A 24,788-nucleotide genomic window follows, 5' to 3' on the forward strand; every position below is an offset into this window, starting at 1 on the left:
ATTTCAAACGTTTTGATTGGTCTAACTGTTTGCTATTTTGTAATACCAAAGATTTTCTCCCGCCCATTTACAACATTTTAGAAGCCCAGCGACGATATAATAGCCTTTCAAGATGTCATAATTATTTGGACTAAATTACACAGTGCTTTAATATGCAAAATACGCATAAGTGCACATCCTTTAATGATTGAAAGGGCAAGACATCTTAATATTCCTAGAGAGGAAAGATACTGTCCTGTCTACATGTAAAAATGGGGAAATTGAGGATGAACAACATTTCTTATTTAAATGTAATAGATATACCTCAAAGCGAGAAATATTAGAAAATAAAATAAATGTTATATTTCAAATACAGCGGAACATTACCGCTGATGAAAAAATATCTCTATTGGTCAATAATAGCTCAGCATTATTACTTGGACTGTCTTCCTCTTTCATATCAGAATGTCTAAATATAAGAAATAGTGAACTTATATAATACATCATTTTGTAACTTTTCATAATTTAGCATGATATGTTATCATGGAACCTTTCATTCTACCATGTCAATTATTATAGTTGTATGTAACGCCATAGGTCTTAACCATTTATTGTTATAAATGAGTTTGTGCCAATAAAAATATTTGTATTTTGTATTTGTAATAGAATATTACTTTCTGTTTGGTGGAATTATGAAATAGAAGTCAAAGGGGGGCGTACGTCCTCTACGCCCTCCTCTGGATCCGCCACTGACTAAGTAAGGTTGTCTATCAATAATATCACTAACCTGATGACATTGTCCCTTTTGAAATGAAAATGAAAGTAGATTCCCGCGGAATCTCGTTTTGAAAATTCTTAATATAGTACACCGGAAGCACATGCTGGAAAATGGTAAACATGTTTCTTATCCTTATCTGAGGCTATAGATGATTTATATAAAAGGGGATTGAAAGCTTTATTTAAATATAATTTTTTTTAACTTATATATAAACCTAAAATTAACACACTTTCACATATATTTGATCATACACTGTGAAACGTGTGTTGTTATATATCCTAGGTGTCAGACCACCCAAATTTTGCAATTTTCACAGCTTTCTAAATATTTTACCTCAAGTTTAACTTCATAGACCTTAATGGGAAACCAGGTATATGCTTAATTGTACATGAATCAGCTTTCTACATGCCAATTTTCACCATACCTTTAAAGCCTTCTAACAAAATAACTGACCTTCAAACAGAGGTACTCCAAAACAAAAACCTGGTTTTCTGGAAATCTAAAATTAGTATACTATGCATACCCGTAGCCAGGGGTGGTTCGGGGGATTCGGACAAACCCCCCCTTGAAAACAAATAATGACTGTTAAAGTCAACGTTCTGTTCGAATTGTGACTGTTAAAGTCAAGTTTTTGAGGCTAACGAACTCCCCCTTTGGAAATTCCTGGCTACGTACGGGCCTGCTATGGAGCGCATTAATCCTCAATTTTAAATGCAAACTCATAGACAAGTAAATTTTGGCTCAAAAAATGATCTAGATATATTTCTTTTTCACCAAAAGTTTCATTTCTGCAAATTTGTTGGATAGTTTAAGTAAACAAGGACATCAAAAGCACTATTTTGTGTTAGAGTAGGGCTACTTTTACATACTTTCTAAATTGGAGGGAGTAATTGGTGGTCTGACACCTAAAAAGCAAAAAAAGTTGATCAGAAATCTTTTGTTCTGTTTATTCTTAATCCTTAGTCAATTTGAAGTTAAAAACATCCTTTCTGAGCATAATGCGCGACTCATATTACAAATTTCACAGCTCAATTTAAACTGACTGTAATGTAAGCCTATATATATTTTAATTTTAACCCCGCCGCATTTTTGCGCCTGTCCCAAGTCAGGAGCCTCTGGCCTTTGTTAGTCTTGTATTATTTTAATTTTAGTTTCTTGTGTACAATTTGGAAATTAGTATGGCGTTCATTATCACTGGACTAGTATATATTTGTTTAGGGGCCAGCTGAAGGACGCCTCCGGGTGCGGGAATTTCTCGCTACATTGAAGACCTGTTGGTGACCCTCTGCTGTTGTTTTTTTATTTGGGCGGGTTGTTGTCTCTTTGACACATACCCCATTTCCATTCTCAATTTTATACTTTGATAGAAAATACTTGAAAATCTCATTTTGGACTAGAGAAACATAAACTTTCAATATTAAGATCAGCTTTTGTTGATTTTTCCTTGTTTGTTCTACTGCTTTAAAGACTTTTCACAATTTTTACAATGAGTTTAATAAAAAAATCCAAGGTATTGAAGAGTCAAGAAATATTGACCCCCCTTTTTAGCTCACCTGGCCCGAAGGGCCAAGTGAGCTTTTCCCATCACTTGGCGTCCGGCGTCCGTCGTCGTCCTGCGTCCGTCGTCCGGCGTTATCTTTTACAAAAAATCTTCTCCTCTGAAACTACTGGGCCAAATTTAACCAAACTTGGCCACAATCATCATTGGGGTATCTAGTTTAAAAAATGTGTCCGGTGACCCGGCCAACCAACCAAGATGGCCGCCATGGCTAAAAATAGAACATAGGGGTAAAATGCAGTTTTTGGCTTATAACTCAAAAACCAAAGCCTTTAGAGCAAATCTGACGTGGGGTAATATTGTTCATCAGGTCAAGATCTATCTGCCCTGAAATTTTCAGATGAATCGGACATTTCGTTGTTGGGTTGCTGCCTCTGAAATGGTAATTTTAAGGAAATTTTGCTGTTTTTGGTTATTATCTTGAATATTATTATAGATAGAGATAAACTGTGAACAGCAATAATGTTCAGCAAAGTAAGATCTACAAATAAGTCAACATGACCAAAATGGTCAGTTGACCACTTTAGGAGTTATTGCCCTTTATTGTCAATTTTTAACCATTTTTCGTAAATCTTAGTAATCTTTTAGAAAAATCTTCTCCTCTTAAACTACTGGGCCAAATTCAACCAAACTTGGCCATAATCATCATAGGGGTATCTAGTTTAAAAAATGTGTCCGGTGACCCGGCCAACCAACCAAGATGGCTGCATGGCTAAAAATAGAATATAGGGGTAAAATGCAGTTTTTGGCTAATAACTCAAAAACCAAAGCATTTAGAGCAAATCTGACAGGAAGTAAAATTGTTGATCAGGTCACGATCTATCTGCCCTGGAATTTTCAGATGAATCGGATAATTGGTTGTTATGTTGCTGCCCCTGAATTGGTAATTTTGAGGAAATTTTGCTGTTTTTTTGTTATTATCTTGAATATTATTATAGATAGAGATAAACTGTAAACAGCAATAATGTACAGCAAATTAAGAACTAAAAATAAGTCAGAATGACCAAAATAGTCAATTGACCCCCTAAGGAGTTATTGCCCTTCCTAGTCAATTTTTAACAATTTTCTTAAAATTTGAAGATTTTCAATAACATTTTCCACAGAAAGTACTGTTATAGATAGAGATAATTGTAACCAGCAAGAATGTTTAGTAAAGTAAGATCTACAAACACATCACCATCACCAAAACACAATTTTGTCATGAATCCATCTGTGTCCATTGTTTAATTTCACATAGACCAAGGTGAGCGACACAGGCTCTTTAGAGCCTCTAGTTTACACCTGGTGTCAGTAATGGGGAATATTAACTGATCAAAAGTGCAGTCATGGTCATTTAACTGTTTTATTTAGTATAAAACTTTCAATTGGGATAATAATTGCATTATTAATTATTGTGTTTAAAAACTTTTTATGATGAAATAATTGACTTAATCAGTCTGAACAAAGTTTTTGCATTCATCATGTTCATATTTAAAAAAAAAAAAATGAACTCCATGCATAAAAAATGAATCATGTTAATTTAAGGCCATGTACTACGATCAGCCGATAAACAGTTTTCTCTTCATGAATGAAAAATAAATGTTTAAATAATGTTAATTATCACTGAACTAGTATATAATATTTACATTTGTATTTAGGGGCCAGCTGAAGGAGGCCTCCCTGTGAGGGAATTTCTGGCTGCATTGAAGACCTTTTGGTGACCTTCTGCTGTTGTATGTTCTATGGTCAGGTTGTTGTCTCTTTGACACATACCCCATTTCAATTCTCAATTTTAATGTTGTATTTATTGATATGTAATGATACGATTGAAATGCTTTAAATTAAGGATGTATTCTTTTGACATTTCAGTCTCAGTGAAGATATAAGGGGAAAAGATTGTGTATTTACAATGAGTAGTTTTTGAGTAATCAATTTTTAAAATTTTATTACCAATCAACATGATCCAGTCAGACTTTTTTGGCAAAATTTTTAGAAAATGGGTGAGGGGTACAAAAATGATTTTACCAGAAGCATGTACATCCCATATCTTTTTTTTTCTTTTCAAATTTCTTAGATATAGATATGTATTTTCTCAATCATTTATAACAAAGAAGTTACACAAATACACAAATTTATAAAATCGACAGCATGGTGAATTTGACACAAAAAGCATCAAAATATGATTAAACTTTCTTATATTAACAATTTAACACCTACCTATAGTAATTTTAATTTAAACTTATTCAGATTGGTCCACTTCATCTTCATGATCTTAATTGAAAGTATGAAAAAAAGTTTAATTGTGGATTTGGGTGTTTTTTTTCATGATAATAGCCCAAAAATAGGTAAAAATTTATGAAGAATGGGAAAATCATGAAAATTTGGTACTTTTAAAAGGCTGTAGCTAAACATTGCTAAAAAGAAGTGCACCACAAGGCTTCCAAAAAATATTTGAGCCAGCCGGACATTTCATATCTGATCCCGATTTTAATTCCTTAAGACTTAGTCACAAAAGGCAATTATGGTAATCAGATGGCCATTTCAATGATTAACATTACATTAAAACAAACGATTTTTAAACTTTACTTTGATATGATATGAATTTGATGTTCGGATGTAACTGTTAAATTAGCAGTGCATCATTCAAAGTGTGCACATCAGCGTACTCATATCTGCCTTAGACTTTTTATTTGTGCAAAAACTTTAGTTTCGTTTTCACATTGTTCTAACCGGATGTTGACTTGACAATGGTAAAACATGGACCATAAACGGATACGTAAAATCCGTGTATGTTTTACAAAGCACGACTGAGTGAAGATACTCTTTCCACGTTATTTCTTCATCAAAATACTTGAAATGAACGTTAGATACAGGTATCAATGATAACTTTAGCATTTTTGAAGAAATGTAGGATGCATAATTAAATTTCCCACCTGTGCACATGCGCACACGTGTTCTAGTTCATACGACGTAGTTCTGACGATTTTTCATTTAAAACCTTTTTAAATTTTTCATCTAATCATGTTGATAAACTAATTTCTTATAATTTTAATCTTTTGGACTAAATCAATTAGAAACAAACTACTGAAAAGTAAGAAAAAAATTGTGAATAAACCGATCAATTTATACGATGTCCAGTACTGAACATAGATCACCTGTCACCTGAACAGGTAGATTTCAGCTGTCCAACTACTAATTAGCCTCGATTAAAATTAGAAAGTATTGGATTAGGTGTTGTTTTGATAGTAATTAATCATCATGTCACATTTATGACCGGAAATGTGTTGATGTTAAAGGCAAAAGTTTGGGTCAAAACGATCGTGAATTATGTAAAAATGACCGAAAAAGCCTTGAAAACTAAAAAGTATATGACCGTTTCATGCTTTGCCCAGCCGGTCTTTTACCGGACATTATACAAATGACCGGAATATATGACCGTTTTGGAAGCCCTGGTGCACCACCATATGATTTTTTCTTCACCCATTATTCTTTTACAATCTTATAAAACCAAATATCAGGTTAAGAAAGAAAGTTTAAATAAATTATTCTAGTTTTTTTTTTTGCTCCTCAGAGGTGTGCATCCTTAATTCAATTTAAATATTTTCATAATTTTATTTTATTTCAGCACAATTACACTATAAGTGGTCAAGTAACATCAAGCCAAGTAAACATGTGCAATAATCCAAATTTAATTGTACGACAGCCTCCTGATACATACAGCACACTTGCAGGATCAAATGTATCTACTTTGAAGCAACTCACAGAGTCCCATTACATAACAACTGAAGAATGTGAGGTCAATTATCCTATGGTAAGTTATCAGAAAGTTTTGGCAGTTTCTTTAAAACATTGGAGATTTGTTTGCCTCACCTACTCTAGTAGAGGGAATTATGTTTTCTGGATATTTGTTAATTTGTAATCTTTTTATCTATTTATAGTAGAACTTGTGAACATGAAATTGTATTGAAAGCAAATATCAAAATTAATGATCGTCTTATATTTGTAGGTCAGACCCAGACGTGAATTTCTTGACCTACTTAAACAAGTAGGAGCATCATGGGAAGTGTTATCCAGAAAAGAGGTAAAAATTTCTCTGAATTCAGAAATTATTTCCATGATTGTATTAATGCCAAAAATGCACAGCACCAGGTTTCGCAATAATTAAAGCTTTCATTCATATTTTCAGTAGTGATTTTATATTTATTGCAATCAGCATATTTAAGATGGTACCTAACACTACAGGGAGATAACTCTGTAAAGTCAGCTAAACGTTTTAATTACGTTGTGTTGTAAAGGGAATAATAAGCTTCTCAAAGATCAAAATTGGTCTTTGTCAAACTGCTATATAACCAGTGCAATTTTTCTGACAAAACGGTTGGTTCAAAATTTTTAGAATTTACATATTTTTGTTAAAGGGTCAAAGTAAATACTTTGTCAAAATTCTATCAAAATAAAACGAGCCAAATTAATTTTAGTGAAATGGTTAGGTACCACCTTAAATACTGTAAACATAACAATAAATGAAGAAATTTTTTATTATTGTGAAAAATGCTACCATATCAATTTTGACACTATAAAAACTTGCGTTCTTAATTTCAACTTAATTATCTGTAAATTGAAGGTCTGTAGTTATCTGAAGGATTACATTGGTAGCAGACAGTTGTATAATCCAAATGACCCTAGTATCGTGTTCTGTAAAAAAGATCCTCTGGGAAAAGTATTTGGAGTTGATAAGTTTACCTTCACAGAAGCAACGTAAGTATTTATCTATAATTGTATACATTATCACTGAACTAGTATACATATTTGTTTAGGGGACAGCTGAATGACTCCTCAGGGTGCCGGAGTTTCTCTTTGCATTGAAGACCCATTGGTGGCGTTCCACTGTTGTTGGCTCTATGGTCAAGTTGTTGTCTCTTTGACACATTCCCCATTTCCATTCTCAGTTTTATGTATATGTATATAATACGCATGTTCTGTACCATTGAGTTGACTGCAATGCCTAATTTTGTGATCGCTTATTTATTGTTTAATCAACTGTATGTTTTGATAGAAACATTATAATTTGCTATTTATTATTTGTATATCTATTGGATATGTCTGAAGGAATAAACATTAACTAATTATAAAGCTGTACTTTTTGATTGATTTGTATTTAGGAGAGAAAGGGCAAAAATTGAAATGACAGCAAGTTTATATAAAAATAATCCTATAAATTGGGTGTTTCAAGTCTTGCAGCAAGGATAAACATGATAAACAGATCTAAAAGACTAAAGTGAAAGACCTCATTTATATAAAAATGCATTGCAAGGAATTGTGTGCAACTTCTTGTTTCTTCAGTATTTAAATACGAAGATAAACAAGAAGTAATTGTAACAGGATGCTGTTAAGAAGTCTCCCAAACAAAGCTCCCATATTCATTTGATTTGTTTAATTGTCCAATACAAGAATAAATATGGTTAAGGGGTGGGGATCTTGACCGTTTACAAGTTTTCAAACAAGAGGGGGTGGGGTGACCCCCTAAGGACTTCCTTTTTTTCCCATTTAATTTGTTTTATTATCCCCTACAAGAATATATATGGTTTAGGAGTTGGGATCTGGACAGTTTACAAGTAAATAGCACATTCTCAAATTTAATGGGGTGGGGGTGACCCCCAGGGACTTCCCTTAAATTTCATTTGATTTGTTTTATTGTCCCCTACAAGAATTTATATGGTTTTGGGGTGGGGATCTGGAACGTTTACAAGATAATAGCACATTCTCAAATTGAACGGGGTGGGGGTGACCCCCCAGGAATTCCCTTTTACAACATTAAATTTGTTTTATCGTCCCATTCAAGAATATATATGGTTTAGGGGTGGGGATTTGGACCATTTACAAGATAATAGTATATTCTCAAATTTAAGGGGGTGGGATGACCCCCCAGGGATTCCCTTTATTTCATGTGATTTGTTTTATTGTCCTATGATCATTTCTGAAGACTGTGTGTGTTTATCACTTAAAGTTTTCAAGTTATATTCATTTGAAAATTTTCGAAAATAAAATCCCATAGGGTTCTATAGTAAACCCCTCCCTTCTTTCGGCCCCCCAAAATACCCCTTAATAGACCCCAATGCACACATTTTATGAAACCCTAAGTAAATCTGACAAGTGGTTTTTGAGAAACGCTGCGGACAAGTTCATTTTTTTTAAAGTGGCGGAAGAAAAAGAAAAAGAAAAAGAAGAAGAATAATAAAAATCATAAGAACTGAGCAAAAACAATAAGTCTCCAAACTTTGTTTGGGAGACTTAATAATGAATGGTAACAAGACGTAACTGCTAATAAATGGAAGACCAAAGGATGTGAATAAGAATTATTGATTGATTGGTTTTTAAATTGCTGTAATATTGTCAAAATGATATATTCCCCTATCAACTTGTACAACGGAAGTAACTATAAACTTATCTAAACGGGGAGGTCTGGGTCGATAATCTTTATCTGAAATTATGAATCTCTATAATGTTTTACATCTGTCTTTTATTTTCAGGAAATTGATAGATGCCAACTGCTACCAGTTACCTGACTCATGTATGGTTAAGAAAGAACAATTAGTCGCTATACCAAAGAAAAGAAGTAATTCATCAAATCAAGTAAATCAGGTAATTATTAATTTAAATTGATTCAGGGATCTTCAGATTGTTTTGAAAATGCTATGGCTGTGGCATCCAAAAATCTTTTCATTTTTTTATGACCGCTGCTGTGGACAATGATGACATCCAGTATTAACCCTGACCGCCCTTCCGTCCAGGGCATTTTCATTTCTTCACTCAAATTTAAGTTTTCCATGTCTAAATTTTTGAAACTTATACACAGATACATAGATTTGGCCAGTGAATCAATACTTTTCTAGAGTAATGCCCCTTTAAAACTTGGAAAATTGCTCACTTTTTAGCTCACCTGTCCCGAAGGGACAAGTGAGCTTATGCCATCACTTGGCATCCGTCGTCGTCCGTCGTCTGTCGTCCGTCATCTGTCGTCGTAAACTATTTCAAGAATCTTCTCCTCTGTAACTACTGGGCCAAATACTTTCAAACTTTAACTGAAAGTTCCTTAGGGTATCTATTTTATAAATTGTATCCGAAGTTTTGATCTATCAACAAACATGGTCGCCATTGCTAAAAATAGAACATAGGGGTCAAATGCAGTTTTTGGCTTATAACTCAAAAACCAAAGCATTTAGAGCAAATCTGACATGGGGTATTATTGTTTAACAGGTCAAGATCTATCTGCCCTGAAATTTTCAGATGAATCAGACAACCCGTTGTTGGGTTGCTGCCCCTGAATTGGTAATTTTAAGGAAATTTTGCTGTTTTTGGTTATTATCTTGAATATTATTATAGATAGAGATAAACTGTAAACAGGAATAATGTTCAGCAGAGTAAGATTTACAAATAAGTCAACATGACGGAAATGGTCAGTTGACCCCTTTAGGAGTTATTGCCCTTTATAGTCAATTTTTAACCATTTTTCGTAAATCTTAGTAATCTTTTACAAAAATCTTCTCCTCTGAAACTACTGGGCCAAATACTTCCAAACTTTAATTGAATGTTCCTTAGGGTATCTAGTTTGTAAATTGTATCAGAAGTTATGATCTATCAACAAACATGGTCGCCATTGCTAAAAATAGAACATAGGGGTCAAATGCAGTTTTTGGCTTATAACTCAAAAACCAAAACATTTAGAGCAAATCTGACATGGGGTAATATTGTTTATCAGGTCAAGATCTATCTGCCCTGAAATTTTCAGATGAATCAGACAACCTGTTGTTGGGTTGCTGCCCCTGAATTGGTAATTTTAAGGAAATTTTGCTGTATTTGGTTATTATCTTGAATATTATTATAGATAGAGATAAACTGTAAACAGGAATAATGTTCAGCAAAGTAAGATTTACAAATAAGTCAACATGACGGAAATGGTCAGTTGACCCCTTTAGGAGTTATTGCCCTTTATAGTCAATTTTTAACCATTTTTCGTAAATCTTAGTAATCTTTTACAAAAATCTTCTCCTCTGAAACTACTGGGCCAAATACTTCCAAACTTTAATTGAATGTTCCTTAGGGTATCTAGTTTGTAAATTGTATCCGAAGTTGTGATTTATCAACAAACATGGTCGCCATTGCTAAAAATAGAACATAGGGGTCAAATGCAGTTTTTGGCTTATAACTCAAAAACCAAAGCATTTAGAGCAAATCTGACATGGGATAATATTGTTTATCAGGTCAAGATCTATCTGCCCTGAAATTTTCAGATGAATCAGACAACCTGTTGTTGGGTTACTGCCCCTGAATTGGTAATTTTAAAGAAATTTTGCTGTTTTTGGTTATTATCTTGAATATTATTATAGATAGAGATAAACTGTAAACAGCAATAATGTTCAGCAAAGTAAGATTTACAAATAAGTCAACATGACGGAAATGGTCAGTTGACCCCTTTAGGAGTTATTGCCCTTTATAGTCAATTTTTAACCATTTTTCGTAAATCTTAGTAATCTTTTACAAAAATCTTCTCCTCTGAAACTACTGGGCCAAATACTTCCAAACTTTAACTGAATGTTCCTTAGGGTATCTAGTATGTAAATTGTATCCGAAGTTATGATCTATCAACAAACATGGTCGCCATTGCTAAAAATAGAACATAGGGGTCAAATGCAGTTTTGGCTTATAACTCAAAAACCAAAGCATTTAGAGCAAATCTGACATGGGGTAATATTGTTGATCAGGTCACGATCTATCTGCCCTGAAATTTTCAGATGAATCAGACAACCTGTTGTTGGGTTGCTGCCCCTGAATTGGTAATTTTAAGGAAATTTTGCTGTTTTTGGTTATTATCTTGAATATTATTATAGATAGAGATAAACTGTAAACAGGAATAATGTTCAGCAAAGTAAGATTTACAAATAAGTCTGCATGACGGAAATGGTCAGTTGACCCCTTTAGGAGTTATTGCCCTTTATAGTCAATTTTTAACCATTTTTCGTAAATCTTAATAATCTTTTACAAAAATCTTCTCCTCTGAAACTACTGGGTCAAATACTTCCAAACTTTAACTGAATGTTCCTTAGGGTATATAGTTTGTAAATTGTATCCGAAGTTATGATCTATCAACAAACATGGTCGCCATTGCTAAAAATAGAACATAGGGGTCAAATGCAGTTTTTGGCTTATAACTCAAAAACCAAAGCATTTAGAGCAAATCTGACATGGGGTAATATTGTTTATCAGGTCAAGATCTATCTGCCCTGAAATTTTCAGATGAATCAGACAACCTGTTGTTGGGTTGCTGCCCCTGAATTGATAATTTTAAGGAAATTTTGCTGTTTTTGTTTATTATCTTGAATATAATTATAGATAGAAATAAACTGTAAACAGCAATAATGTTCAGCAAAGTAAGATCTTCAATTAAGTCAATTTGACCAAAATTGTCAATTGACCCCTTAAGAAGTTATTGCCCTTTAAAGACTTTTTTCACAATTTGTTCATCATGTTGACATACTTTAAAAAATCTTCTCCTTTGAAACTGCTGTATCAATTTCAGCTTAACTTAGGCTAAATGAGTTTCAGAGTATCTAGTATAAATTTTATATTTTATTTCCTTGTATGTCAAGAAACATAGCTCCTAAAGCTAAAATAGAACATAGGAGAAAATGATTATTTTTTTTGGCTTTTGAAGAAAATAGGACGATCCAAAAAACATTTAAATAAATTGAAAAGCCAAAATAATCATTGATGAGAGATTTAACCAAAAGAATTAAGGTGAGCGATTCAGGCTCTTGAGAGCCTCTTGTTTAGTTTCCACACTCTTAATTTATATAATTAGTTATCATGGTTATTCTCGTCAGTATTTTATGAAAAAAAGTTGTTTATTTTCAGATAGTGACTGTTTCTTGTCCAAAGTTGATTGACATACTCGTACATAGTCCCAGTACACAGACAGGGGAACAGCAGAAAAAACAAAATAGTTTCCAAGGTCAAACATCAGACACGAGTTCTAACAGAGGTAAACATGGAAAGTATATAATTATTACAGTTTTGTATGTTAAAATTAAATGGGCAACAACTCTAAATAACATGTTGGTACAAATTCGATAAGCTTTTGACATGTTTCAGCATTGGCAAGATGTTGTGTACATTGAGTTTGGTTTGTTTAGCATGACAGCATGTGCATCCTTGTTTTAGAGTTGACTTAATATTTTTATGAGTATTTCTATTCATTTTAGCACAAAACTTGTCAGCTGCATCTACTGGTAGGAGAAGACATAGATGGGTTTCTGTAAGTAAAAATCACAAATTTACATGTTGTTGTTTTGAACATGATATGTAGATAAATCAGTGGCGTAGCCAGGGTTAAAATGATGTGGATGCGAAACTGTTTTAAAAAAATTTTAGGACCTTTTATGCACTTTTTTTTTCTGACGTTTTTCCTGTATACATGTGTACTTCCCCTACAATCCAACAATGGCTATATTTTTGTTTAATTTCAAAATACCCCTCAATATATAAGTTTCTATCAGAATTTTATTGTTTTCTCGTAACTACCATCATAAGATACAGTAATATGTGAGGTTAAAGTTTCACATCCAATTGAAATATGAAATCTCAAAATGGATCCATTACAAAGGCCCTTTTGCATATGGAACTTCGAAATATAGGCTCTGAAGTGATACCCTCCTTTCCCGCAATTTGAGCCTCCACATGGGATTTTTTTATTACTTGTCTTAACCCGTTGCAGGGGACAGAAATGCCGGGTGTCCGTCATGTGTTGCCAGATTTTTGTGAAATTTATATCATCACCAATGTCTTTGAAACTCGCGAAAATAAGTCCTGATCAAATAATTTAACCAACTATGCCCCCTTTGAAATATAAATCATAATTGATATACCATTGCATTTGGCCTGAAGCTTTTATTTCTCTTAGATATTAAATAAAAAAAAAAAAGGGTTTTTTTTTAGTAACTGCCCTTGTATACATATTAGAATAGATATATATGTGCACTACAGGGACTTTTGAACTCTTTATTTGAAAATAAAATTAATATTGTACCAAGTTTGTAACCGGTATTTATTAGCCCAGAAATGATCACACTCCATAATAAATACTAGTCGTATTTAATGTCACAGGAAACGATATCAGGCAATGATGTGTTCGTTGTTAACTAGTAACGTTGCTATGTCATCCCTCCGCTTGGTTCAATCTCAGACCAAACATGTCTGCAGGTCTATGTGTTATCATCCTCTGCGCTTGTCGTTTCCGACGATGCGCTAAGACGTAGACTTTTTACGAAAAAGTTAACAGCACTTTTCTGCGATTTATCCATCTTGTTTACATAAACTATAAATGATCTTAAAGGAAAGACCATGTATACTACTTTGGAAATGTTTTTATGTCCTGCTGTAGCAGAGAGAGTCATTAAGTTTTCCCTAGTCCATCAGTCTGTACTTTCAATAATTAATTTGAAACAACCAAATGTTATGAAACTTATTCATAATGCTTATTACCACAACACAAAGATCAACTTTGAATTTTGGTGAAGTCACTTATACCGTTTTAGAGTTATGCCCCTTTACAAATGAAATAACTGCTCATATACAAAAGGGGGCATCATCATATTTTACTGAAAAAGTCATAACCTTGTGTATATTGTGAGACCTGCAATGTTATTGTCATTCACTACCAATAGTCCCAATACCAAACTTTTACAGTAGGTCTTTCGAGGCATAAACATTATATAGAGTTGGTGGGGAAACCATTAATACCAGCATTTTCCATTTTGGCTGAAAGTTCACATTCCTATATATGTTCATCCACTAAGAAAAAAGAAGTGCTTTGAAAACACACTGTATAGCAATAAACCTCATTAAAACATATTAAGCTAAGAAAGCATAGTAAACTAGTGTATATCAATTATAGGAAAGGGGAGATTCTGAACCAGATATAATAGCCATCGAGCTAGATGCTGACAATGATGATGATGCTATAGGTGTAGAGGTTGGAACCAATGGTACTGAGGATGTTATGTCTGTAGAGGTTGATGCTGACAGAATCTCATTCGAGTATGAAGTCTGTTCAGATGAGGATGATATTATATCCAGCACAGCCAGTGTATCAGGAATCTCAGATACTGTGAGTTTTATAGGGATATCATACATCACTCAACCTTAAGGTCATATGCAGTTATTTAAGAATGGTTATCTATATGCTACCCTTTTTTGTTGATTTTACAGTACTCCTGTATACTGGATCTTAAGGGGGTCCTTTTGACTAGAGATCAGTAGTGTGCTTGTAACAGTTTATATCAAATTGGTTTTCAGCAGAATAGAAATAATTTGTGTTATAAAGAAGTCTAGGAAATATCTGATTATTACCAACACAAACAATTAGTCATTTTAAGAGCAGTGTTTTCTCCAGGCCAATTTTAGTGTTGTGGTATTAAAAGTATTATTATTAATTTTATGGAACCCACCACAGCTTGAAAGTTCAAACTAACAGATTTAGCTTTCAAAGGGACAATTGAAGTTCATTTTCAGAGATCATACAAATACAACCAATATAGTGTACAGTCGTCCGCCATAAGTATTCGTAAAAACAAAATGGCTGCCATTCAATGTAAATCTGCACATGAAAAAACTTGGAACTATTGAACAAGTAACAAAATAAAAAAATCCTACCTTAAAATGTCATGAATTTCACGTTCCAGGTCTTTGGTGTTATTTATGTTCTGAGTTCGTTTTTGCAGTTCCCTTTTTAATACCCACCAACAATTCTCAATAATATTGAGGTCGGGACTCTGAGCTGGCCAGTTTATGCTATTTAGTTCCGTTACCCTAATAAAAATCTTGAACAGATCGGGCTCGATGGACGGGGGCATTATCATCTTGAAAAACATAGTTATTATCTGGAAAATGACGAACAACCACTGGCCACAAGTTATTGTCAATAATGTCAATGTATTTTAAGGCATTTATGTTCCCTTCAACAATGGTAATAGTTAAGACACCATGGTAAGTGATGCATCCCCAGATCATTAAACTATACTTGCGCTGAGATGGAGGGCAAATACAATCTGTCAGCCACTCTTCTCCGACCTTTCTCCAAACACTGACACGAGAATCTTGCCTAATGACTACCTTGCACTCATCGCTGAAGATTACTTTACTCCAGTGTGCAATAACAGTTTTATGTAAAATTCCCCCTGCAATATCTCCCTCATTTTTAGCTCACCTGTCCTGAAGGGACAAGTGAGCTTATGCCATCACTTGGCGTCCGTCGTCGTCCGTCGTCTGTCGTCGTAAACTATTTCAAGAATCTTCTCCTCTGAAACTACTGGGCCAAATACTTTCAAACTTTAACTGAATGTTCCTTAGGGTATCTAATTTGTAAATTGTATCCGAAGTTTTGATCAACAAACATGGTCGCCATTGCTAAAAATAGAACAAAGGGGTCAAATGCAGTTTTTGGCTTATAACTCAAAAACCAAAGCATTTAGAGCAAATCTGACATGGGGTATTATTGTTTGTCAGGTCAAGATCTATCTGCCCTGAAATTTTCAGATGAATCAGACAACCTGTTGTTGGGTTGCTGCCCCTGAATTGGTAATTTTAAGGAAATTTTGCTGTTTTTGGTTATTATCTTGAATATTATTATAGATAGAGATAAACTGTAAACAGGAATAATGTTCAGCAAAGTAAGATTTACAAATAAGTCAACATGACGGAAATGGTCAGTTGACCCCTTTAGGAGTTATTGCCCTTTATAGTCAATTTTTAACCATTTTTCGTAAATCTTAGTAATCTTTTACAAAAATCTTCTCCTCTGAAACTACTGGGCCAAATATTTCCAAACTTTAACTGAATGTTCCTTAGGGTATCTAGTTTGTAAATTGTATCCGAAGTTGTGATCTATCAACAAACATGGTCGCCATTGCTAAAAATAGAACATAGGGGTCAAATGCAGTTTTTGGCTTATAACTCAAAAACCAAAGCATTTAGAGCAAATCTGACATGGAATAATATTGTTTATCAGGTCAAGATCTATCTGCCCTGAAATTTTCAGATGAATCAGACAACCTGTTGTTGGGTTACTGCCCCTGAATTGGTAATTTTAAAGAAATTTTGCTGTTTTTGGTTATTATCTTGAATATTATTATAGATAGAGATAAACTGTAAACAGGAATAATGTTCAGCAAAGTAAGATTTACAAATAAGTCAACATTACGGAAATGGTCAGTTGACCCCTTTAGGAGTTATTGCCCTTTATAGTCAATTTTTAACCATTTTTCGTAAATCTTAGTAATCTTTTACAAAAATCTTCTCCTCTGAAACTACTGGGCCAAATATTTCCAAACTTTAACTGAATGTTCCTTAGGGTATCTAGTTTGTAAATTGTATCCGAAGTTGTGATCTATCAACAAACATGGTCGCCATTGCTAAAAATAGAACATAGGGGTCAAATGCAGTTTTTGGCTTATAACTCAAAAACCAAAGCATTTAGAGCAAATCTGACTTTGGATAATATTGTTTATCAGGTCAAGATCTATCTGCCCTGAAATTTTCAGATGAATCAGACAACCTGTTGTTGGGTTACTGCCCCTGAATTGGTAATTTTAAAGAAATTTTGCTGTTTTTGGTTATTATCTTGAATATTATTATAGATAGAGATAAACTGTAAACAGGAATAATGTTCAGCAAAGTAAGATTTACAAATAAGTCAACATGACGGAAATGGTCAGTTGACCCCTTTAGGAGTTATTGCCTTTTATAGTCAATTTTTAACCATTTTTCGTAAATCTTAGTAATCTTTTACAAAAATCTTCTCCTCTGAAACTACTGGGCCAAATATTTCCAAACTTTAACTGAATGTTCCTTAGGGTATCTAGTTTGTAAATTGTATCCGAAGTTGTGATCTATCAACAAACATGGTCGCCATTGCTAAAAATAGAACATAGGGGTCAAATGCAGTTTTTGGCTTATAACTCAAAAACCAAAGCATTTAGAGCAAATCTGACATGGGATAATATACAATTATGGCCCGTTGAAGAGGTGAATATCCAAAATTGTCAACACGAGAAGGTTATTTCATTGAGGGCGCAGCCCGAAGTGAAATAACTTTCAAGGGTTGACAATTTTGGATATTCATCGAATCTAAGGGGCCACAATTGTTTTATTATACCGAACTAACATTGGAAAGGCCTTTCGAACACTTCTTTGGACTTTACACAACAGTCAACACAAACACACAAGCTAAAAATACCTTTAACGGCTTTGTGTTCTAGAATTTCTCGAATGTACAACAAAGGTAGAATCTTTTTGTAAAATATTGATGGCCCTGAAAAGGACCGTTTATAAGAGACACGGCTGCTGGCACTCTTTTCATGACCACTGCCTAATTTCCACTTCTCTCGGTGGGCTTCCATTGTAACGTGAACGCTGCCATTTTGTTTATTTACGTCTGTGACGTCATTTTCATGGGAGGTAACTCAAGTACAAATCAACAAACTGAAAAGGTTATTCACCGGTGAATAATAGGGTTATTCACCGCTGGTGCAAATTTTTAGGGTTATTCGTCCTTCCTTGTATTAGAATAAAAAACAACTGAATTATTCCATGTCACGTGATAACGTTTCACCCAATAGAATTGTTTAAAATATATGTAAGGTATAATAATATTGTTTATCAGGTCAAGATCTATCTGACCTGAAATTTTCAGATGAATCATACAACTTGTTGTTGGGTTACTGCCCCTGAATTGGTAATTTTAAAGAAATTTTGCTGTTTTTGGTTATTATCTTGAATATTATTATAGATAGAGATAAACTGTAAACAGGAATAATGTTCAGCAAAGTAAGATTTACAAATAAGTCAACATGACGGAAATGGTCAGTTGACCCCTTTAGGAGTTATTGCCCTTTATAGTCAATTTTTAACCATTTTTCGTAAATCTTAGTAATCTTTTACAAAAATCTTCTCCTCTGAAACTACTGGGCCAAATATTTCCAAACTTTAACTGAATGTTTATTAGGGTATCTAGTTTGTAAATTGTATCCGAAGTTGTGATCAATCAACAAACATGGTCGCCATTGCTAAAAATAGAACATAGGGGTCAAATGCAGTTTTTGGCTTATAACTCAAAAACCAAAGCATTAAGAGCAAATCTGACATGGGATAATATTGTTTATCAGGTCAAGATCTATCTGACCTGAAATTTTCAGATGAATCATACAACTTGTTGTTGGGTTACTGCCCCTGAATTGGTAATTTTAAAGAAATTTTGCTGTTTTTGGTTATTATCTTGAATATTATTATAGATAGAGATAAACTGTAAACAGGAATAATGTTCAGCAAAGTAAGATTTACAAATAAGTCAACATGACGGAAATGGTCAGTTGACCCCTTTAGGAGTTATTGCCCTTTATAGTCAATTTTTAACCATTTTTCGTAAATCTTAGTAATCTTTTACAAAAATCTTCTCCTCTGAAACTACTGGGCCAAATATTTCCAAACTTTAACTGAATGTTTATTAGGGTATCTAGTTTGTAAATTGTATCCGAAGTTGTGATCAATCAACAAACATGGTCGCCATTGCTAAAAATAGAACATAGGGGTCAAATGCAGTTTTTGGCTTATAACTCAAAAACCAAAGCATTAAGAGCAAATCTGACATGGGATAATATTGTTTATCAGGTCAAGATCTATCTGCCCTGAAATTTTCAGATGAATCAGACAACTTGTTGTTGGGTTACTGCCCCTGAATTGGTAATTTTAAAGAAATTTTGCTGTTTTGGTTATTATCTTGAATATTATTATAGATAGAGATAAACTGTAAACAGGAATAATGTTCAGCAAAGTAAGATTTACAAATAAGTCAACATGACGAAAATGGTCAGTTGACCCCTTTAGGAGTTATTGCCCTTTATAGTCAATTTTTAACCATTTTTCGTAAATCTTAGTAATCTTTTACAAAAATCTTCTCCTCTGAAACTACTGGGCCAAATATTTCCAAACTTTAACTGAATGTTCCTTAGGGTATCTAGTTTGTAAATTGTATCCGAAGTTGTGATCTATCAACAAACATGGTCGCCATTGCTAAAAATAGAACATAGGGGTCAAATGCAGTTTTTGGCTTATAACTCAAAAACCAAAGCATTTAGAGCAAATCTGACGTTGGGTAATATTGTTTATCAGGTCAAGATCTATCTGCCCTGAAATTTTCAGATGAATCAGACAACCTGTTGTTGGGTTGCTGCTCCTGAATTGATAATTTTAAAGAAATTTTGCTGTTTTTGGTTATTATCTTGAATATTATTATAGATAGAGATAAACTGTAAACAGGAATAATGTTCAGCAAAGTAAGATTTACAAATAAGTCAACATGACGGAAATGGTCAGTTGACCCCTTTAGGAGTTATTGCCCTTTATAGTCAATTTTTAACCATTTTTCGTAAATCTTAGTAATCTTTTACAAAAATCTTCTCCTCTGAAACTACTGGGCCAAATATTTCCAAACTTTAACTGAATGTTCCTTAGGGTATCTAGTTTAAATTGTATCCGAAGTTGTGATCTATCAACAAACATGGTCGCCATTGCTAAAAATAGAACATAGGGGTCAAATGCAGTTTTTGGCTTATAACTCAAAAACCAAAGCATTTAGAGCAAATCTGACGTTGGGTAATATTGTTTATCAGGTCAAGATCTATCTGCCCTGAAATTTTCAGATGAATCAGACAACCTGTTGTTGGGTTGCTGCCCCTGAATTGATAATTTTAAGGAAATTTTGCTGGTTTTTTTTTTATTATCTTGAACATAATTATAGATAGAAATAAACTGTAAACAGCAATAATGTTCAGCAAAGTAAGATCTTTAATTAAGTCAAATTGACCAAAATTGTCAATTGACCACTTAAGGAGTTATTGCCCTTTAAAGACTTTTTTCACAATTTGTTCATCATGTTGACTTACTTTAAAAAATCTTCTCCTTTGAAACTGCTGTATCAATTTCAGCCAAACTTAGGCTAAATGAGTTTCAGAGTATCTAGTATAAATTTTATATTTTATTTCCTTGTATGTCAAGAAACATAGCTCCTATGGCTAAAATAGAACATAGGAGAAAATGATTATTTTTTTTGGCTTTTGAAGAAAATAGGACGATCCAAAAAACATTTAAATAAATTGAAAAGCCAAAATAATCATTGATGAGAGATTTAACCAAAAGAATTAAGGTGAGCGATTCAGGCTCTTGAGAGCCTCTTGTTTCTTGTTGACTACACGGATACAAATTTTTTTCTTTACTGACCGCTTGTGGAACCCATCAGAATGTAGTTTATGTTCAACAGTTTGTTTAGAGAAAGGTTGATCAATGCTCTCATTAAAAATATTAGTAATTTCAGAAAAAGATTTATGGCGATGTTTTTTTACGCAACGGGAAAGTTTCTCATGTCCCGGTCATGAAAGGATTTTGGTCTGCCTGTTCTCTTTATGTTTTCCATATCACCATGGTGCTCATCCCTCTTCAAAAAACTGTAAACAGTACTCTGTTTAATACCTGTCATATGAAGATATCACTTTTTCTGTAACCTGCATCATTTAATGCAGAGAGACAACTTTTCTGATCAGATGTCAGTTCTTTTCCCTTGTGTCCCATTTTGTTTACATTAGCTACAATGTAAGTGCAGACGCCTCTGAAGTCATCACGCACGTGTCACATGGCAACCACATGTTTTTTCACATGATCATCTATATATAGATTCATTGCCATCCCGATTGTGACATGGAAATGATAGTCAAATCTTGTTTACCCTTCATGACGTGACCGCCATTGTTGTTTTACGAGAACTTATGGTGGAGTACTGCAATTTTGTTATAGAATTTAGAAAATTAAGTTGAAAAAAAGAATAATGATATAGTGTGTCTTTAAACATGTTAAAAGACCAAAGAACTCTAAAGCCATCATATGAAAATAAATTGTACCTTGACAAAATTTGAGTGGTGTAAAATTTGTATTGAATTATCTCCCTTTGAAAGTATTTCTTTCATAAAAATGGGAATTAGTTTTAGAAATCTTTAACAAAGCTTGCTGGAAATTCCAATGTTTGAAAGGTTAAACACTTACCAGACATGAAAAAAGCAGTATAAAGTCAGGTACCAAAGATGATTTGAGTGAGGGTTTAAATTGAATTTTGAGGGCTTTAGTCAATTTTGCAGGATCAAAATTATTTTTGTAAATGGTTAAAATTACAAGTCTCTAGCAAAATCATTGAATTAGGAATATATTACATATGTATTTTCCTAAATATTTAAGTGAATTTGTTTTCATACTTTTCAGAATGTAGTGATAATATGTGGTGATAGTGATATGGAATTCTGGGGTGATTCTGATTCAAGTGATTCAGAATTATCAGATGGGGTAAGTTAATGTTGGATATTGGATTAACAATATTTCTCCACTGGAGACAGTTAAATTTTTATATTAAAAGCATAAGGCTTGCTGAGCTTTTTAAATAGTTAAATTTAATTTTTGAGAGTAGAGAAATATGATTATACAAGGGTTATAGAGGTGGGCTCTTTTTTCTAATTGTTTTTTTTTTCCTTCCTTTTTAAACATTTTTATAGATATTAACGTCACATCATCAGGCATGGTCGCATTTTTGCATTTTTTCAGGACTTCACAATAGGAAATTACAAAGAAATCAAGATTATACTCATTTATAATTAAATTTCAACCTGTCATTTGCTGAAAACAGATATTTCACCAGTGAGGAGAAATATCTTTCTCGCAGCACTCAAAAAATGTAAATATGTTTTTCAATCTTTTATTTGTTTTTCAGTAGTCAGGATTTAACATACATGTACCCTACAATACCACCTGACAATGGTATCAAGGAGTTACATATAGAAAATAATTCAGTATATAATTATATCACTGACAAATTGATTTTTACAATAATAGTATTTAAGGTTACATATAAGTTTTATTTGGTAATATTCTCTTGCTCTCTGACTTGCTCTCATACAATACAAGTACTCTCCACTCATTTGTTTTGCTACAATATGTATCTTGACTTACATTTAAAAAAAAAATATTTTTAAAGACTGAACAAACAAAAAAATCAAAAGCTCAAGGATAAATTTTTGCTCATAATACATTGTAATATATATAAAAGAAAAAGAAAATATCTCATTTATATCAATTAATAATTAATTAAATATTACATGTAAAGGAGACCAAAATTTTTCACAAACTTGGACTCTTATCATTTTTCTCTGCAATATAATATTCGAGAAATTGGTATTTCTTTATTCTATTTTAATTTACATTTGTATATATAATTCTTTGTAATTATGACTAGCAGATTCAGTAATAAACTTTCATGTTTGCAAGCAAGAAACACATTTTCTTTGTTAAGAACAAAGTTTACAAAAAAAAGATTTACTACATTTGAAAAAGACTACCACAATTCAAAAGTTATTGGGCATTCAAAAAATAGGTGTTCAATGGTTTCTTCACCAAGTTTACAAAAAGTACACATCTTGGAGTCTTTTAATTCAATTTTGTATAAAAAGGTATCAGTTGCTATGATTCTATGCAAAAATTTGTATTGAAAGGTTCTTAAATAAACATCTTTACAGGATTTTTTGATTATCCTGAAATATTCTGACCATTCTGTTGTATCAATAATCAATAGTTCTTCCCATTTTGAAAATTTAACTGTTGGTAGTAGTTCAATAACTTTATTTACTAAATTTTTATATACAAATTTAGCTTTCACATTATCTATAAATCCAAATCATGCTTTAAGCAGTTCTCTTTAAGGCATTTTTTCATAGTCTGAGGGATTCTTCAAATCAGACCATGATATTTGATAAAATTGTTGATGTAAATATACATTGTAGCTAAAAACTATGATTTATCCCTTCATCTCCAAAAATGATACATATTAGATATTTGAATTTTATATTGTATATTGATCATGTTGATATGAAACTTTAGTGAAAACAAATATATTCAGTTATTATTTAAACATTTAAAAGGTATATGGATGGATTAGAAATAAAAACTGGTGGCATAAAATGTTACGATTGTCTGTTGTAGGTCCTTTCATTTGTCAGTATTTCCAAAATAAGTACTGTGAATTCATTTAATTTTGTGGATACCAATTTTCGTGAATGAAGGAAAACATGCGTGTTCGTGGACATTTCGTTTAGTGGTTTTGATGAAGTCTTCTTGCAAGCCTTATGAAAATTTGTCATTCATTGAGCATTTAATTTCGTGGTTCACCTATAACCACCATATCCATGAAAATTAGTATCCAATGAATAATAATGAATCTACAGTATTAATTAATATCCCAAAGATTTCATGTTAAATATTTAAAGTATATGATTACCGGTACGTAAAATTGAGAATGGAAATGGGGAATGTGTCAAAGAGACAACAACCCGACCATAGAGCAGACAACAGCCAAAGGCCACCAATGGGTCTTCAATGCAGCGAGAAACTCCAACACCCGGAAGAGTACTTAAGCTGGCCCCTTAACAAATATGTATACTAGTTCAGTGATAATGACATCATACTAAACTCCAAATTATACACAAGAAACTAAAATTAAAAATGATACAAGACTAGCAAAGGCCAGAGGCTCCTAACTTGAGTAAAATCACAAAAATACTGAACTCTGAGGAAAATAAATGGTAAATTTGGGGGAAATACTATTGAACATATCATGACAAATCTTCTAATTACATGAATTACAGGATAAATGGACGTGTACAGAATGTGATACAAAAAATTCTCCTTTAAATGGTCACTGCGGACATTGTAAAAAAGTACGTCCAAACTGGTTACCAGAGACTACAAGAAAGAGACGTTTGGAAAAAATGAACTCGAAAGATAAGGCACTTTTATCTTCTTCTGAATGTAGTGACATATCGCACATCTCTTCAAAAATTCAACGTCGTTCTTCAAGAGACCGTCTTACGTCGATAGAATTGGAATCGGACAAGGATTTAATAGCTGAGGAAGAGGACTCAGGAATTAGTACTCTGTCCAGACAGCAATCTAGTCAAGAAAATTTAGCCGAAAATAAACTGAAATCATATTCGTCACTGATAGAAAATTCTTCCACGTTAGGATCGTTTAGAACTTTGTTAAACTTTCAAACAACAGCATCGGCAAAAAATAAAGATGAAATGACAATATCAAATAAAATAGATAAATTGGACAAACCACAAAAAGATTTGAAGCTTGAGAAAAGTTCAAACATTAAGGAATTTGAAAATTCTCAATCACAACTCGGTCAGTGCTGTATCTGTTTCAGCCGGCCTAAAACTGCCAGCATTATTCATGGCTGCACTGGACATCAAGTATGTTGTTATAGATGTGCCAAGCGACTGAAAAGACTTGCAAAACCATGCCCCCTTTGTAGACGACCTATTCAAAAGGTCATTAAAAACTATTCTGCCTAAA

At 33.0% G+C, this 24,788-nt stretch overlaps 1 protein-coding gene across 4 annotated transcripts; it reads left to right on the forward strand.

The window, feature by feature from the left end:
- The first annotated feature begins 786 nt into the window (after window positions 1–786).
- On the forward strand, window positions 787–24,788 carry LOC139524035 (E3 ubiquitin-protein ligase Mdm2-like). Of its 4 annotated transcripts, none has more exons than XM_071318564.1 (10): window positions 787–870; window positions 5,920–6,105; window positions 6,301–6,375; window positions 6,916–7,049; window positions 8,822–8,933; window positions 12,204–12,330; window positions 12,551–12,603; window positions 14,242–14,454; window positions 21,648–21,728; window positions 24,077–24,788. In XM_071318564.1, the coding sequence occupies exons 1-10, from the start codon at window positions 868–870 to the stop codon at window positions 24,785–24,787; spliced, it is 1,695 nt and encodes a 564-aa protein (XP_071174665.1). In that variant the 5' UTR covers window positions 787–867; the 3' UTR covers window position 24,788. The 4 variants fall into 4 exon arrangements, with proteins under 4 accessions (XP_071174665.1, XP_071174664.1, XP_071174663.1 ...); XM_071318563.1 differs by lacking the exon at window positions 787–870 and adding an exon at window positions 1,101–1,127; XM_071318562.1 differs by lacking the exon at window positions 787–870 and adding an exon at window positions 4,015–4,044.

This window comes from Mytilus edulis, chromosome 5 (genome assembly GCF_963676685.1).
Source record: "Mytilus edulis chromosome 5, xbMytEdul2.2, whole genome shotgun sequence".
Taxonomy (NCBI): domain Eukaryota; kingdom Metazoa; phylum Mollusca; class Bivalvia; order Mytilida; family Mytilidae; genus Mytilus; species Mytilus edulis.

What these genes read in the sequence shown, in the direction of transcription:
- LOC139524035 (XM_071318562.1), top strand. An exon ending in TTTACCTTCACAGAAGCAAC is followed by an intron (nt 7,050 to 8,821) that starts GTAAGTATTTAT and finishes TTTTATTTTCAG; the next exon opens with GAAATTGATAGATGCCAACT. An exon ending in TATCAGGAATCTCAGATACT is followed by an intron (nt 14,455 to 21,647) that starts GTGAGTTTTATA and finishes CATACTTTTCAG; the next exon opens with AATGTAGTGATAATATGTGG.